We start from the raw sequence: 17,163 nt of genomic DNA on the forward strand, positions 1-17,163 counted from the left end.
TTTTAAAAGCATTTTTTACAGCCTATTCCTACCATTCAGGTGGGAAAAGCGACTGAGCCGGAAAGAAGCGGCAAGCGGTTGACTGGGCGATTGGGTGGGCATGGGCAGGGGGGGCAGGGATTTTTGCTACCGGTTCTCCGAACCACCCGCCGTCATCGCTACTGGATTGGCTGAACCGAGAGCATTTTACCCCTGGTCTAGGCTGCATATACAGTTTTTATAGTCTGTCTGTCTGTCTGTCTGTCTATCATCAATCTAATTTAGAAACCACCTATCCCCTCATTGAGCAACTGGACAGTGTTTAAATAGACATTAAAACATAAAAGCTTTATGTAAATTTAATAACAATTAAAAACAAGAATAAAACAATTAAAATTAAAAAGCAAGAATGTGCAGGATATATGCTAAATTTGGCATTCTACTGTGGAAGCACCATTGCAAATAATATTATTTGTAGTATAATCTATTAGAAAAAGAAGCAGATATTTTGTGTAACCATAATTAGGCATTCATTATCTTCTATCTTTTTTCTTTGATTGTTTATTTTCAGGTTAGAACATAGTACAAATGTGGTTATTTTAACATTTAAAATTAAAAGGGTGCTTTCTTCTGAATACAGATGGCTATTGGGTGGGTGTTCCGCTTCTCTTTTCTTCTGAGAGTATTTATGACTAGAAGAGGAACTTAAGGGTATATATCTATTTCATCTTCACTGAAGGGTAAGTACAACCCCCCCCCCCCCAAGCATTTCTACACTGCTACAACATCTTAAGTCAGACAAAGCAATTGAAAAAGCTTCGTATGTTTCCTTTCCTTGTGAATAATTTCCCGTCTTTCCAATATACAAGATAAAACTTTGCATAATGGATTTATTTGGTTGTCAATAGATTCTTAAACAAGTTAGAGTGATATTTGGTTTTATACTATGATAGTTATAAATGCGGAAGTATGTTCTGAATGTTGTCTGGAAGCAGAGATACAATTTTTTAAAAAATTCACAAGGTTTTTTATAATGTAAATCCATTCATAACTTCATTTTTAAGTTTCACTTTCCTCTCATTTTACTTTTTCATAAATATTTCCATGTTTCACTCTAGTAACTGGGAAATCTATCTATCTGGTGCAGTAGAGAGAACTTGGGATACCAATTGTGGAATGAATTGTACGTTACAATATAGAGAAAATCAGAACTGTTAAAAGGTCAGATGCCCTAATGAATTGCTCTGGTTGCTAATAGTGGGCCAAAGAAGTAATTTATGAGGTCATGTGTTTGATCCACATGCTAGAATGGTAACCAAGTCAGTTTCTCTAAGCCTGTGATGGCGAACCTATGGCACGCCCCAGGTCAGCTCCGCTGCATATGTGCGTGTGACCTCCCACCGGCCTGTTGGTCTTCAGGTCTCTGCCATGCATACAGGGGGTGCATGTGTATTTGCAGGATGGGGCGCCTGTGGGGGCTGCACTCACATGCGTGGGGGACGGGGCGCATGTGGGGGCACACGTGCATGCGAGAGGCAGGGCACACGCGGGGGTGCGCACATGTATGGGGGCGGGGGGAGCATGCACAGGGGCTATACATGCATTGTATTTTGGGGGTTTGGGCACAAATGTGTGCATTCGCGTGTGTGCTTACTTTGGGCACTTGGTCCAGAAAAGGTTAGCCATCACTTCTCTAAGCTATAGGAAGGAGGTAGTGTCAAACCACTAAAACATGGACTTGACTGTGCAATGACCAAGAGTCAGAGTTACTTGAACACAACTTAAAAAGAAATATTCCCAATACAGGTAGTCTTCGATTTACAACAGTTCATTTAGTGACTGTTCAAAGTTACAATGGCATTGAAAAAAATGACTTATAACTCAAATTATTACTGTTGTAAATTTGAGTTCGAGAAGATGGACTGTAATTTAAGAAATGGACTTATGAAATTTGAAGGAATATACAAGTGGGAAAAATTTGAATTTGAGAAGATGGACTAATTTTAAAAATGGATTGTAAGAAGAAGTAATATGTGAAGTTGGTACTGTTTATTTTCTTTTTTCTTTTTTATTATTCTTTCTTATCTCTTTATTTTTATTGTGAGGGGATTTAAAGTTTTAAATTTTTGAGGGTGGGAGGTTATGTATATTTTGTATACTTTAGCTTGTGATTGTTGGTCATAATACCCGGTATTTGCTCTGGGAAGTCCAGAGGGGGGAGGGGGAGGAGGGGGAAAAGGGGGGGGGAATGATACATGGATTGATTATTAATGTACAGTAATGTTTGAAGATATGAAATTAAAATTTAAAATGATATTGGGGCTGCCCGACTGCCATTTCAGAAAGAAAAGGAGAGAGGAGTAGAAGGAGGGAAGAAAGTAGGTAGGAAAGAGTTGAGAAGGAGGAGGGGAATAAGAAGGTTAGATAGGGTGGAAGAAGGGAGGAGTGGAGAAGGAGGAGAGGAAATAGTAAAGTGAAGGAGATGAAGGATGGGAAAGTAGTAGAGGGTAGAGGGAGGTTGTGAAGAAAGGAAGTGGCAGTCGGGCAGGCCTGAATCAGTAATAAATAAAAATTAATGATTAATGATGGATAATAGTTTGTACATAAATATGATGTTGGAAAATGGAAATAAAAATTATTTTAAAAAAAGAAAAAAATGACTTATGACCATTTTTCACAGTTACAACCTTTGTAGCATCTCCATGTTTATGTGATCAAAATTCAGATGCTTGGCAATTGGTTCATACCTATGACCGTTGCTGTGTCCCAAGGTCATTTGGTCAACCTTTGCAACACATAGTCAATAGGGAAGCCAGATTCACTTAACAACTGGGATACTAATTTATTAACTGTAGTAGTTCACTTAACAACTGTGGCAAGTTAGGTCATAAAATGGGGCAAAACTCACTTAATAAATGTCTCAATAACAGACATTTTGGGCTCAATTGTTGTTGTAAGTCGAGGACTTCCTTTTGTTGTCTTCTATTTGTTTCCTTTCAAGATATCCTTTTTCACCTACTAAAGTCATAATTTTATTTTAAATCAAGAGAGAGTATTCATTTGGTAAGTATGCATGAATGGGACATTTAACTAATTACATTCCTAGCTATGTAATTTTATTTGTTAAATGATTTTAGTGGAGGCAGAAAAACTTAGATTTGGCTCTCAAAGTATCAGAAAAGCTGAAAACTCCTATGCTGTCTCTAACAGGGAAATAATTTAATACAATTAATCCAGTTACTTTTAACTAAACTGGATTAATTGTATTAAATTATTTCCCTGTTAGAGACAGCATAGGAGTTTTCAGCTTTTCTGATACTTTGAGAGCCAAATCTAAGTTTTTCTGCCTCCACTAGAATCATTTAACAAATAAAATTACATAGCTAGGAATGAACATACATCTCTCATCTAGGCAAGGAATCTTGATCTTGGTCTTTCCTATGATACGCTTTGTAAAATTCAGACAAATGAAACCGCTATATGCAATTATAGCTAAGAGCAACTTAGAGAGAAAACTAACGTGATACTTAAGCCAGCTGGTTCTTCTTATTTTGGGGGTAGGCAGGGGGGTGGGGTAGAGGAAGGTCAGCATTGAGGAGGAGGAAGTGGCCTTACAGCAGGTGGAAGAAGTGGTGGCAGGCTGTGCTACAGAGGGAGAGGAGGTCTGTGAGATGGGGAGAGGAAAAGAGTCCATCTGTAGAGGAGTGTCTAGGGCACAGTCCATATTCTCAAGGGAAACTTGTCTTGGAAGAAGGTAGAACAGCTGGAGTTTGATATGGATAGCCAGAAATAAATGTGAAGTCTGGTTCTGAAGCTCATAAATAAAAATTGAGTTGGGCAATAACTTTTCCAATCAATCAGTGGCAGATTTTATTTTTGTTTGTTTGTTTGTTTTGGGATGGCAAATAGAATATTTTGCCTGGGTTGTGAATAAATAACTCATCCCTGTCCTTTGAATAGGCCATTAGTTGGACTTTTTTAAAGAAAAATTAAAATTGCCTGCAATGCTGCATTTATTCTGCCCACTGCCATTTTCTTTACAGCACATGGACTCTTTTTTTTTTACCTTGAGAAAGTACCTAAAGGTCTCCTTTGTCTCCAGAAAGTACCTAAAGGTTTCCTTTATTTCCAGGTGTCTCCTTGTCCCCCCAATGATCCTGTTTTTAACAACCATAACAGCTACTTGCTCAGAGGTCTGGGAGAAAAGTCAATAATCTGGGTATAACTGGTACTTTCCACTGGGTTTGACTTGTTGATAAATAATTACTCTCGGTAATATTAAAATTTATGTTGGTTGATTTCATTCCATGTGTGAAGTATTTGCTAATATACTTCACACCAGCTGCTGCACAATAGTTCTTGGGCAGTTGTTCCTAGAAAAATAAGGAATAAAATGTGAAATGGGTGCTTCAGCAGAAATTGGTAACTAGAGAAACTCTATGTTGAGTGTTTAGGAAAACTTTATTTGGATCACTAAGCTGCCTTGAGTTACTTCAAATATAGAACTGTGACCTTAAAGAGACGTTTTTACACATGGGGAATGCAAACCAAATACATTACATTCCTATAATTGTTCTAATAAATATTTTGTATTTCATGAAATTATATTATGCAAACCATGTGTTCGATTGAACTCTCTCTATATTTACTGCTTGGTCAGTTAATGTACCTGGGTTCTATTCTGAAAAAGGAAATAACAGTAAGGTATATATATATATATATATAGTGTTCTTCAGCAGTTCCAAAGTATGACCTTGCTTCTTCAGAAAAAAAAAACATTTCTTCAAGTACATCAATCTAGATAAGGATATGCAATTAATTTTAAAAAAGAAAAAACAGCAATCAGCATTAAGATAAGTATGCTTTTAAAAAAAAGAAGCTTAATGAGTAGTTTTGCCCCAAAAGGTCAGGTTTATCAGTTTATTTGCTTAAATAAGGCTGTTGCTTTGAGAAAACAGCAGGCTAATTAGTGACACAACCCATTGTTTTAAAATACTTGCACTGCAAAATGTAAATGTGAAAAAAAAAAACCTTCACTTGTCAGAATGAAAAATGACAATAACAGAAAAATAATATGTAGGACATCTGTTTTGACTTTTCTTTTCTTTTTTGAGGTTACACAGGATTTTTAAAATGCATTCCAGGAAAATAATGTAGAATTCAAACCCTAAGTTGCAAGCAGATTAAAAAGTAAAACAAAGCTGTGTTAACATTTTACAAGTTCAGTAGTTAATGCTATTGTGAAACTGTTAAAGCTTTATCTGGTATGAAATTGCTTTTCAAAAGTCCTTCTACTTCAATGGAAAAATAGTGTATTAAATCACAGATGCAAGTGAGATATCTGGGCATGTCAAAGAAACACTGAACATTTTCTTTGAAAGTCATGAATTCTAGTTGCTAAATCAGTACCAGGTGTAATCTTGTGATAAATTAATGACTTTTTGCCAGCCTAGCAGAATAATTGCTGGAGGTATTGCTTATTGCAGGGGTATCAAACTCGACATGACATATCGGGACTTTTTTCCCTTTCGCTAAACTGGGCGTGGGCGTGGCCAGCGCATGACACATCCAGCCTGTGGGTCGTGAGTTTGACAGCCCTGGCTTATTGGATGGGAGAAACAATAGTAGATGAAAGGCAAGATTCACATGTCTTACTCTTTCCTCCCCTCCTAGTTTGTCTAGCATATGTGTAGCAGGTATTGATGCGTTTGTTTTTTCATTTATAGAAGACATAAATATATCATGGGTGACAAATTCGATCATGTCACGTGACGTATTGTGACTTTGCCTTTGTGGAGCCGGGGTGGGTGTGGCCTGGCGTGACACATCTGGCCTACGGGCCACCAGTTTGACACCCCGAGCTATATAGTTGCATGAATATGAGTGAGACATGTAGCAAAGAGCTGTTCAGCTAACCAATTGTGCCTCCTGCTAAGATCTTCCTTATCCCTTCCCTAAGGTTGGAGGTACACCCAGCTGCAGGAATCAGTGTCCTAGTTTGTGTAGGATACAGTCTTCCATTAGCTATTTTAAGATTGACGGTCTTTATAAATTCTTTTGTAATTCCATAAATCTTTAGTGGTCCTCACCATATATTGTATGGTGGGCTCCTCTTTGATAGAATGATCTGCAGGTGGGGCAGGGAGAGGAGATGTTCCTACACATTGTCTTTTCCTCTGTATCTATGGTAACATTTCAGAAATGTTAACTTTTAACACCGTGCTGGGCCACGTGGGTCGTGATGAAATAACGGTAAAAAATGTGTGGATAGCTGCTGCTACAGTATCTTTCGGAAGGCCAGCATGAGGCTTGTGGGGTGTGTCTCCTGCTGCAGAAGTGGCTGCACCCGAGGGCTACTTTCGGGAAAGAAGGCAAAGATCAGCTTTGCCTTGCCCCTTGCTCTCAGCCCCCTAAGGGTCTCTCCCAAACCAAGGAACTCAACCAGCGAAGTGGCCTGCAGGCTTTCAGTATAATATAGTATAGCCTTTATTTTAATTGTACATCATATATACAATGAAATTGGTTTCAGGAGCAAAGCTGAGGCTGAGAGGAGCCAGGGCAGGGGGAAAGTCTCAGCGCTCTTCTTGCCTCGGAAATGGAGTCTTGGGAGGGGGAAACGGCATCCCCGGTCAGGGTGGGTATGTTGCAGGGGTGAAATGTACAATTTGTTACACTGGTTCTGTGGGCGTGGCTTGGTGGTGGGGTAGTGTGACTGGGTGGATGTGGCCAACTTTTTTTTTTTTTACTTTTAAAAGCATTTTTTCTACAACCTCTTCAGCCAGGTGAGTTGCCTGATCGCCAGAACCTTTTAAAAGCATTTTTTACAACCTCTTCAGCTGAAGAGGTTGTAAAAAAATGCTTTTAAAGGGTTCTGATGATCCCAGCTGAGCCGTGCGATCATCAGAGGCTTTTTTTTAAATTTTAAAAGCATTTTTTCGGCCAAAGAAAAAATGCTTTTAAAAGGAAAAAAAAACCAAAAAAAAAAAAAAACCTCTGATGATCATGTGGCTCAGCTGGGGTGGGGTGGGGGCAGGGATTTTTGCTACCAGTTCTCCAAACCACCCGCCGCCATCGCTACTGGATCAGGCGATCCGGTCCGAACTGGGAGCATTTCACCCCTGATATGTTGGTATGTGTATAAAAAGCACAAAGCGAAGGAGCCAGCAGCCGTGGATTAAAGAGCTTTGTAAAATGTCATGCCTAGTCATTTTCCTGCCAAGCCTTCAGCATTGCAATCCTGGGATACATTGAAGGCTTGGGGGGGGGGGGCTTTTTGGCAATCAGCAAGGGGTGGGTTCCTGCCTGTACTCCTTTTCCTGCCTGGTCATGCTTGCTGGAGGCGGCGGCCTGAGCAGCACTCACGAGGCAGCTGTTTTGTGGACAGAATTACCTGCTGTGACTGTCACCATTAGGTAAGGAGGGTGTGAGGCATGTGCGCATGTGGGGTTGCGCTTGGCCTCCAGCTTCTTTTGCAGTTGCAATTGGCTGAAAAAGCGGCCGCACTTACTAGAGCAGCTCAGCTGATCCACGGACCCCGATTAAGGGGTCGAGCAGCCCTGAGGTGACTGTAGAAGGGAAGGATTGCCTCCCGTGCTGGCCATGCCACCCACTTCAATAGGGCTTATTTTTGGGGTAGGGCTTATATTAGGGCTACCCACCCCCCCCAAATCGGGCTAGATCTTACTTTTTGAATAGGTTGTATTTTCAGGGAAACACGGTAGAAGAGAAAGAACTGGAGAAGATAACAAAATACAAAGACCCGCAAATAGAAATAGAACCACTGTGGCAAAAGAAAGCAAAGACCAACAGTAATAAGTATGTTGGGTACAATCCCAAAACAATTGGAACACCATCGGCATTGACAAATTCACCATAAGCCAATTGCAAAAGGCAGGTTTGCTCAGAACAGCTTACATCCAGCAATGATACCTCTACCATCAAACATCAACATCTAGATGCTTGGGAAGGACTGATAGCTGGATAAAAATGCCAAATGCAATCTGAACATTTGTAGAGTAAAAGTTAAATGATCAAAATAAAGGGCAAAAGTAAGTTTTTTAAAAATAAAATCTAAAGTCAGTTTTCTGAAATACAGGGCATGTAGTCATTTTTTTAATATATCCTGTAGCAGTAACATTGGTATGAAGAAAATATCTCAAACTTATGAATCATTCTTAATTCTGTTTCTTCTTTTCTTGATTTCAGGAGAGTACATTAAAACATGGAGGCCAAGGTACTTTCTGTTGAAGAATGATGGAACATTTATTGGCTATAAAGAGCGACCTCAAGATGTCGACCAGCGAGAATCCCCCTTAAATAATTTTTCAGTGGCTCGTAAGTATTTCACAAGATTCAGGAGTCAAGATCTGTCCCTAACAAATTGTACCTTTTGAAAATGATTTAGCTACTTAAGTCATTTTTCTGCTAACGTGTATGTACAACCAGAGGGTGCGTTTCACATAAGTTTACCACCGGGTTGCTGCGCCCCAAAAATGTGAGTGTGAGCGCTTGCACACGCACCTTCCATGCATGCATGTGGCCTTCAGCACATGCGCTTTGCTCATGTGGCTGGCTTGCATTCATGCGCGTGGCTTAGAAAACGTGGCTAAATAGGATGGCATAGCGCTCAGGCAGGTGGGTGGATGTCATCACTACCAGTTTGCCCGAACCGATCCGAATCAGCTGAATACCACCACTGTGTACGACATACTTATTATACGTGTATATGTTCATAGCCAAACCATTCTCGAAAACAAAGGAAGCCCCCCTAAATTAATAGTTGGGAAACAATTAGTATTGATTAAAATTAATTCTCCTTTAAAAGAAACTAACCAATTTATAAAAACATGTGCACATAAATATTCTCACACAAAACATACACGTACATACACATACTTATTCTTCCTTCCTTCCTTCCTTCCTTCCTTCCTTCCTTCCTTCCTTCCTTCCTTCCTTCCTTCCTTCCTTCCTTCCTTCCACCAGAAATAGCCAAAGAAAGAAAAGATGGGGAAGGGAGAGGAGAGGAGAGGAGAGGTAGAAAGAGAAGGAAAGAAAATACAAGGAATGTGGAGGTTGAGGTGCTGCCATCATTCCTGTCTCATAGAGAGTTAAAGTTTTACTAAAATATGTGTGGAATCCAGGTTTTCCATCCAGGGAATCCACATGCATTTTTTGGAAGTCCTTACTTTTATTGATATACAAGCTCTGCTCTACCTCTCTTTTGTGAATAAAAGAACATATGTTCCACTTCCAAGATAAAGGGAGCGGGGAGGAGCTTTTTTCTTTTCATGTAACATTTAGTAGCTGAATGATGATTCAGTTACCCGATATATACGAACCATTATTTTTATAGTTATTTTTTAACGAAAATGACCCTTCCTGCTTAAGAGGAAAGTTTAACAAGTTTGGGAGTTGCCAGGGGTGGGGGTGGGTGGGAGAGGGAAGGTAGAAATAGGCAAAAAATAGAAGAAATACGAGAGATACCCTCAAAGCAGTCCTTAATAAGGGAATCTGTTTTATTAGGCTCAGGAAAAAAAATCTGTCTGGGAAGAGGGAAGGTAAATCTAGCAAAATGGATTGCGTATCCGGTCAAAATCTTGAACAGAAGCACGTTGCAGGATCTACTAGCATCTGATCTGCTCTAAAGCCCTGTGTCAAAAAATATAACACCTTTAGAGAAACAAACCTAGCAATACCTAAGCAATTGTTACACAGCTTCAGAACTGTGGCAGCAATTTTTAGTCTATTGATGGCCATAACTTTAAAAGAAAGAAACAGATAGAAATGTGCAAACTATTTAACAAAATGGGTATCGCAAATTTTTATTAACATAAAGCTCCCTTGCACTCCCCTTCACTCCCTTTTATTTTTTGCTATATTTTTATCTCGCCTCTTGTTTATGCTTGCAACATAGCCATAAGCAACCTACTTCTTATAGGCAAAATGATGTTTTTGAAGCATCATTGCAAGTAATGAAATTCAGTCATGTATTTGTCCTTCTGAAAGTCATGTTCTTTGTCTTAGTATTTCAGCTGTCCTTTCCCTCAGTTTCCTAGGAAGTCATTTACAGATAAAAGGAGATGGATGGAAGGTTCTTTTCTTGACATTTATCAGTCTGTGAGGTTATGCCAACAAAGGCAGAGAAAGGTGTTTGACACTTCCATCACAGTCATGTGAAATCTAACTCTTTTCTTATTTTAAGTGCTTGGGGTAGAGTAAATATTTTGACATTCTCGGAAGATACTAGAGTAATTTAGGGTGCCTCCTCAACCACATAATGGCAATTTGCATCTGAATGCACTGGTATCTGTTTATGTCAGAAGCACTGTTCACCTCCTAGTTATATTTCAAAGACCCAGCTACCATGAATGAATTGGAGTTTAGAGTTCTCCTAACAGCAAGACTTTTAAAAACACACTTGAACTTCCTTATTTTGGTGAAGAAATGTTTTTGAGGAAGAAGGAACAGCTGATCACAAATAGGAATTAATGATATTTTCATCTGATTTAGTTCTCGTTTGAAAAATGAGGAATCAGTTGTGTGTGTGATACAGGTTTATAAATGCAGATACTACAAAGATAACTAAAGGAGAAAAATAAATCTGAGAATATGTATTTTTTCCACATCTTGGTATAAGCACTTGATATTCCTAGGCAATATAGGAATATTGGAACTTGTCTTCTATTGTTTCAGAAAATTGTTCCATTCTTCCTTCAAGATCCAAGACATTTATACTTTATATATGTACATCAGGTGATGTACCATGAACCATGGTGCCTTCAAGTGCTCCAGCCATGTTAAATATTATTCTACGATACAGCCCCCAACTGTGATTTAGTTAGAATTCTGATCTGGGAATTTCCCCATTCAAGACCCAACATCAAGACCCAGACTCAAGGCCTCTGGTGGCTCAACAGATTAATGCAGTCTGTTATTAACAGCAGCTTGCTTGCAATTACTGCAGGTTCAAGTCCCACCAGGCCCAAGGTTGACTCAGCCTTCCATCCTTTATAAGGTAGGTAAAATGAGGACCCAGATTGTTGGGGGCAATAAGTTGACTTTGTATATAATATACAAATGGATAAAGACTATTGCTTGACATAGTGTAAGCCGCCCTGAGTCTTCGGAGAAGGGCGGGATATAAATGCAAATTAAAAAAAAACATAATTAGTTTCTGGTGGTTTTAAAACATAATATAAAGTAGATACCAGCCTTGTAGAAATGTCACCGCTTTTCACTTAAACTACAAGGTCTTCTGGCCGAAGCTAATTGTGAAATAACTTTGGAGTGTTATCTCTTCATATAAATTAAGATAGGGTTCACTTGTTCACTATTGTTTGCTTAATTTGGGTTCATTTAATAAGCCATCATTTCTGAGTTCATATATCTCATTAGGCCATTATACAGGGTTCATAACATAATGCTAACCAAACAATAACGCTGTCTCAGTCTTGGTTTATAAAGATTATGATTTAGTGCAGACTTTTCCTTATTTTGTTTTATTCTTGGTGTATTGTTGTCAAAAATGTCTAGTTGATGTGCTGGAAACAACAGGAAAAAACCCTCAACTTCTTTGCCTCTACCTGTTCACCCCTTCTAAACACAGGTTTGCATTGTATATTTTCTGGCAAATTGTTGCATGAAGCTTGTCAGAGTTCCTCCTAAATATCAATCTACTCACATAATCTTTTGGCAAAGTATTTCCTGATCATCTTCTGCCTCTGCTTGCATTTTGTGCATTACATGAGGTCTGCCTCTCTTACTGTTGCTCTTTTATGGGTAAGTCAAAATTCTGCACATTTTAAGTCTGTGCAAGATTCATAAATGGATTGCTATTTTTTTCTTCTCGACAATTTTTTGGAATATTACAGTATCTCTGAAGAAGTAAATTTGCTTTGAATTTAACTTCCAGTACTGTACTCCTAATGACTTAATGGTCTTATCATTTTTTTGGCAACACTAGAGAAGTGGTTTGTTGCTATCCTCTTTCAGGACTTTTAGTTTTATTTCGTCACCTAACCAACAGGCTCAAATTTCTTGGTAGTCTCCCATAACCAGGTCAGACCCAACTTAGCTTTGTGTTTGACTAATTGTTTCTGTTTCATCCTTTGTTTTCCATGGGGAAAGAATCATGGATAGACTAGACTAGAATATTTTCCAGCAGATCTCCTTCCCCTTCTCAAAAGTCAGCATCTAAATCTTTTGTGATGTCATTAACTCCTTAGAAGGTTAGTGCTCTTTCCTTACACTTAAATCTTATTGCCAGGTTTGAACTGAAATCAATAGGATTGTTCATATGACTTTGGGTTACTGTTCAGTCATTGTGAGTTAAAGATACATGCAATCTTACTGGCATGCATTGAAGTATTTGAAATGTATTAAAATTCAGGAATGGTGATTTTTAACGCATGGGAACTGCCTGAAAGATTTATTATAGCATACTAGAAGGAGAAATCTATGTCTCATTTGCAGATATTATATGTATTGTTTTCCCACATTTGAATTAGTATTATTTTTTTCTCCACAAAATTGCAAAGAAGAAGATTTGAGGGGCAATAGGGGTCAGACGTTTTAGTTTTGTTTTTTAAACAGTTTCCCAGCCCTTTTTAAGTTCTGCTTTTCAATTGCTTATGAGAATTAAATTTGACTGTTTACTTTATTAAGTAGTGTTGGAAGAAATATCCATCTGGGTTCAGTTCCAAGTGGGGACAAAGACACTGGAAACATGGAGGCTGCTTGGAAAGATGGTTTAATGGTGGTCAGGATCACATGGCTTGAGATCCTGAACAGAAAAGGGCGAGATCCTGTGTGCTCCCTGGTTTTATGCTTTTTCTGAGCTTTGAACTTTCTGGGGCACAAGAAGAGTACCCTGATTGGCTGTCAGACTCCCAGGGGGTGGGGGTCTTAGCTAGCCTTGCTGGCTGATGTAATCTTCCCAGGTGCCATGTGGTGAGTTTCAGTTGCTAAATGGGTTCTATTATGATGCAGATGATGGCCCATTAACAAAGGTGGGGGATGGCAGGAAGTTGCAGGGAGCTGCTTTGTCTTTAAAACATGTTTCTCCATTTCTCATCCAGGGAAATATATTCTGCCTTTCAAATACTCTCCAAAATATTTTCACTCTTCTAGGAGGGGGCGGGCACCAAATTCCTACAGTAGCTTGATAAAATAGAAAATTAAAAGTCTCCCATGTTAGCGCTACATTTTATGGAGAGAAATCATATTGTTAGTGTTTTCTTTTCTACATCCAGCCAGTTTTGCTATTCAGTTTTGATGGTATCAGATATCTAGACACAGGAGCCTGAAGCTGCTTTCCCTACAAAATCATGGAAACCCAAAACACCTAACAGGTTCAGCTAAGCAATGGCAGATCAGGTGATGGTTTTCCAGCTGCAGTCTTGGTCCTACCCAAGAGAACATATTTCAGATCCTGCCTTAGAAAGTGTGAAAATCATAGGAAGCTATTCCTATGGATCTTCCTTTTCCTGCAGTTTTCTTCAGCTCAATACATTTGTAAACTTATTTATTGTAAATATGAAAAAGGGTGTTTGACACATTTCCTAACCTGCATTCACTGAGGTTATGTTTGGCCATCACTCTGTCTGCTTTTAGATCAGATGTAGCTCCTTGCTGTTTAAATAATAATTTGCGGGTTTGTTCAATTTTTTTCCCCTTTGTCTGATATGTTAGAAGTGAGGAAATAAATTGATACCATGATGTTATGGATGATGATGCAAGAAGCAATTTGGGTGAAATATAGTATGATTATTTTTCTTCGAAGTATTCTACAGGATTTTTTTTTCCAGATAAATTTTGCTTCTTGATGTGTTCTGTAATGATTGAGCAGGGTAATTAGACAGCATATTGTTCACTAAACAAAACATTTCTCTGTGACATTCTTGAATTATAGTGGTTATTAACTGACAAATCTCTTATTATTCATCTTGTTGTGTACTTTTAAAGATTGCTAGATCAGCAAGCTTAACAAATATCAATGGGAGAGTGCTGATTTAGAGGAAACATGTCGATTTTAATTGGTCTTATTCTACTGCTTGTAGCATACAGCAATAATAGTACAGTTTGTCACATTTGAGGTCAGAATAATTTTAACTCTCTTACGACATTTCCTCTTCTAGTCTTCTCTTGTTAGACTACTCAAAAAATATTGCAAATGGGTCAGGTTGGGGTCAACAATTGCCGAGGACAAAATAATTTTGGCCCACACCAGTTAAGTATTCATCTGGTCATAGCTCTTGGTTGGTATATTAAGGCTTATCCTTGCTTCTGGGAAACATAAATCCATAGGTCAAGGCAGGCAACAAAGACAACTAGAATTTGGTAATAAATTTAGATTTTTGGCATTGTGTTGTTAAAGAATTGGATTCCTACAAGTCAGAAGGTCCAGGTCTTCTTTTTCCCCCTTTTCCTTCTTGTGAGGAGACTGAGCCTTCCGAGAATATACTGTAGTTACAGCTAGATGTGTTGGTTTTGTGGCAATAAGAAAAGTGCTGTCTCTGTATCCTTTGTATTTGGATTTCAATTGGATGATAGTGATACACAGATACTGATACACAGATACCCAGTAACCATCAAAAGTGCGAGCGTGAACATTTCATGCCATCATCTTAGGTAAGCCATGCCATCTTTCCCTTGTGTTAATAATTAATCTAATACCCTTGAATTGTATTGGTCTGTAACTCCTCTAGTCTCTTCTCATTGGCCAGGCGGATTCAGGGTTGTAGGATATGTAGTCCAAATCTTTTTGAGGGTACCAGATTGCCTATACATACTTTATTCATTTGTTTCAATTTAAGTTTCCATAAATGTCTGACTTAGCACTTGCTCAGGGATAAAAAACACAATTACTCTTTATAGTCTCTATGCATCACATTAATGGGACTTTGACCTATTCAGTACTGACTTTTCTAGGAAAGTCTCAAAGCTGAGCATTATGACAGAACTATCTTCTAACGCACATTCCTTTCTGTAAGATATTCCCCTCCTTCTGTTCTTCTGCCACATTGGCAATGTTTTGAAGTGCCTTGATCACTGCTGACTATTCAGCAATAGTATTCTGTTACTTCATTCTTTCTGGTTGCCTTTCTGCCCTTAGCCTTTTTATTTTCTTTGCGTTTGAGATAGGGTTTGTTGAGGCTTTCCTCTTCACCTTTGGCCTCAAGGCTGTTCTTTTGCACATATATGAACTGCACAAAGAAGCCCCTTGACAGGAGCTGATAGATATTCTCTGGCTTTCTTCTCTCTCAGAGAAGGCCATCAAGTTGACACTCATGTGGTACCATAATCACTTTTAAAGGTTTCATGCTACACTTTGTGGGAGCAGGTGCTTTAAACTGTGACTCCAACCATACCATGTCCTGGGACTTCAGATTGTTCTGGCCAAACCATCCGATTTTCCATAAATAGATTACTGGACAGAATTTGTAAAAGAAAGCTTCTTTAGATCTGGCAGCCATGAATGAGCAGTAGACAAGCTGATATTTTCCTGATGATGTCTTTAAATGCAACTCTTATAGTTGCCGAAGCTTATTGAAGTCGTATTCCTAATGATCTGGATAATGCCAGGTTATCTACTCTGGCAGAATTGTTTTATGAATTCAGGTTCAGTTTAAAAAGTGATGCACATGACCACAGAATTAACATAAATATAAACAGTTACATTTCTTCGCCTAAAAATGTGCAATTCTCTTGGTAAAACTTATTTTCTTTAGTCATGTAATGCACTCTTTCCTTTTAAATCTACTTGAATTCTTTCAGTTGGATGCAGAGTATCCTTGGTGTGCTTTGAATGAAAAACTAAATCTTCATGTCATTACAAAAAAGCAAAGTACTTTTTGAGGGGCTTCACAGTTCAGCAGGAAATTAGGCATAAATATATGGCCTCAAATGCAGCAGCAAAGAAAGAGAGAAAGAGAAGGCAGAGGAAAGAAATTCAGCCAGTGATGATGAATACGTAATCTTATTGTAAGTGTGCAAATTAGAAGCTTTTAGTTTTAAAAGGAAGCCTGAACTTTGAGTTACTGCCTTAATAATACCAGAGTATAAACACAAAAGCATAAAAAAATCTAATAATTACAAGTGAAATGTGCTACATTCTCTTGATAGTAGACTATGTTTATATCCCCATTATTAACACCTGGACTTCAGTAAGCAGGTCTGCTTTGGCATTTGGTATTTAAATTTAAAAGAGGCTCTTTTAGCTCTTGAGCTTCATACAGCCACTTAAGAGTGAAACCAGAATGGTATTAGAAGATGACATTTCAGTGAAATGGTTGTCTTCTTGATGCTTCCTATTCATCTGATTACAAGTAGTCCTCATACACCAACCTTCCATTTATCAACCATGTGCTGAATAAAGGGATACTTGCAACCAGTCCTTGGGGTTCTGGCTGTTGCGGTATTCCTGGAGTCATGTCATCATCATACAGGTGCTTGGCAACCAGCTCACACTTACAGCAGTTGCAGCATCCCACAGTCACACAGTTGCCATTTGTGATCTTCCCTGCCGGCTTTTCCTAAGCAAAATCAATGGAGAAGCCAGCAGGGAAAGTCACAAGTCACTGTAGTTATTTTCCCCTTCTTCTGCTGCCTTTTTGTACACCACACTGTTCCTAGGCCTTCCTGAGTTTACACATACATATAGAGTACACATATTGTACTCTTTTTCCCTGAGCCTCTCCATGCCCCACAGGTACTGTTTGTAACTCAAGGACTACTTGTAGTAGAGTAAGGGTGAATTAGGAAAGCTGTAAAAGGTGCAGTATGAAAATGCCAATTTGAGCTGAAATCAGTTCTTGGACAAGGATTTAAGTTACGTGAAGGCAGTTGTGCGAATAGAATAGAACAGAATAGAATAGAATAGAATAGAATATTCTTTTTATTGGCCAAGTGATTGGACACACAAGGAATTTGTCTTGGTGCATATAATCTCAGTATACATAAAAGAAAATATATGTTCATCAAGAATCATAAGGTACAACACTTAACGATAGTCATAGGGTACAAATAAGCAATCAGGAAACAATGTCAATATAAATCGTAAGGATACAAGCAACAAAGTTACAGTCATAAGTGGAAGGAGATGAGTGATGGGAACGATGAGAAGATTAAGAATAGTGCAGACTTAGTATATAGTTTGACAGTGTTGAGGGAATTATTTGTTTAGCA

The 17,163-nt window shown here is 38.6% G+C and overlaps 1 protein-coding gene across 3 annotated transcripts in view; it reads left to right on the forward strand.

The window, feature by feature from the left end:
* AKT1 (AKT serine/threonine kinase 1) overlaps nucleotides 1–17,163 on the forward strand; it is a 161,177-nt gene that overhangs the window by 103,210 nt on the left and 40,804 nt on the right. For all 3 annotated transcript variants that reach the window (XM_058162854.1, XM_058162853.1, XM_058162852.1), the window contains one exon: nucleotides 8,185–8,313. In XM_058162854.1, the coding sequence (XP_058018837.1) occupies nucleotides 8,185–8,313 (129 nt within the window). The remainder of the gene's footprint in view (nucleotides 1–8,184; nucleotides 8,314–17,163) is intronic.

The sequence above is a fragment of the Ahaetulla prasina genome, chromosome 1, assembly GCF_028640845.1.
Source record: "Ahaetulla prasina isolate Xishuangbanna chromosome 1, ASM2864084v1, whole genome shotgun sequence".
In the NCBI taxonomy this organism is placed as follows: Eukaryota; Metazoa; Chordata; class Lepidosauria; order Squamata; family Colubridae; genus Ahaetulla; species Ahaetulla prasina.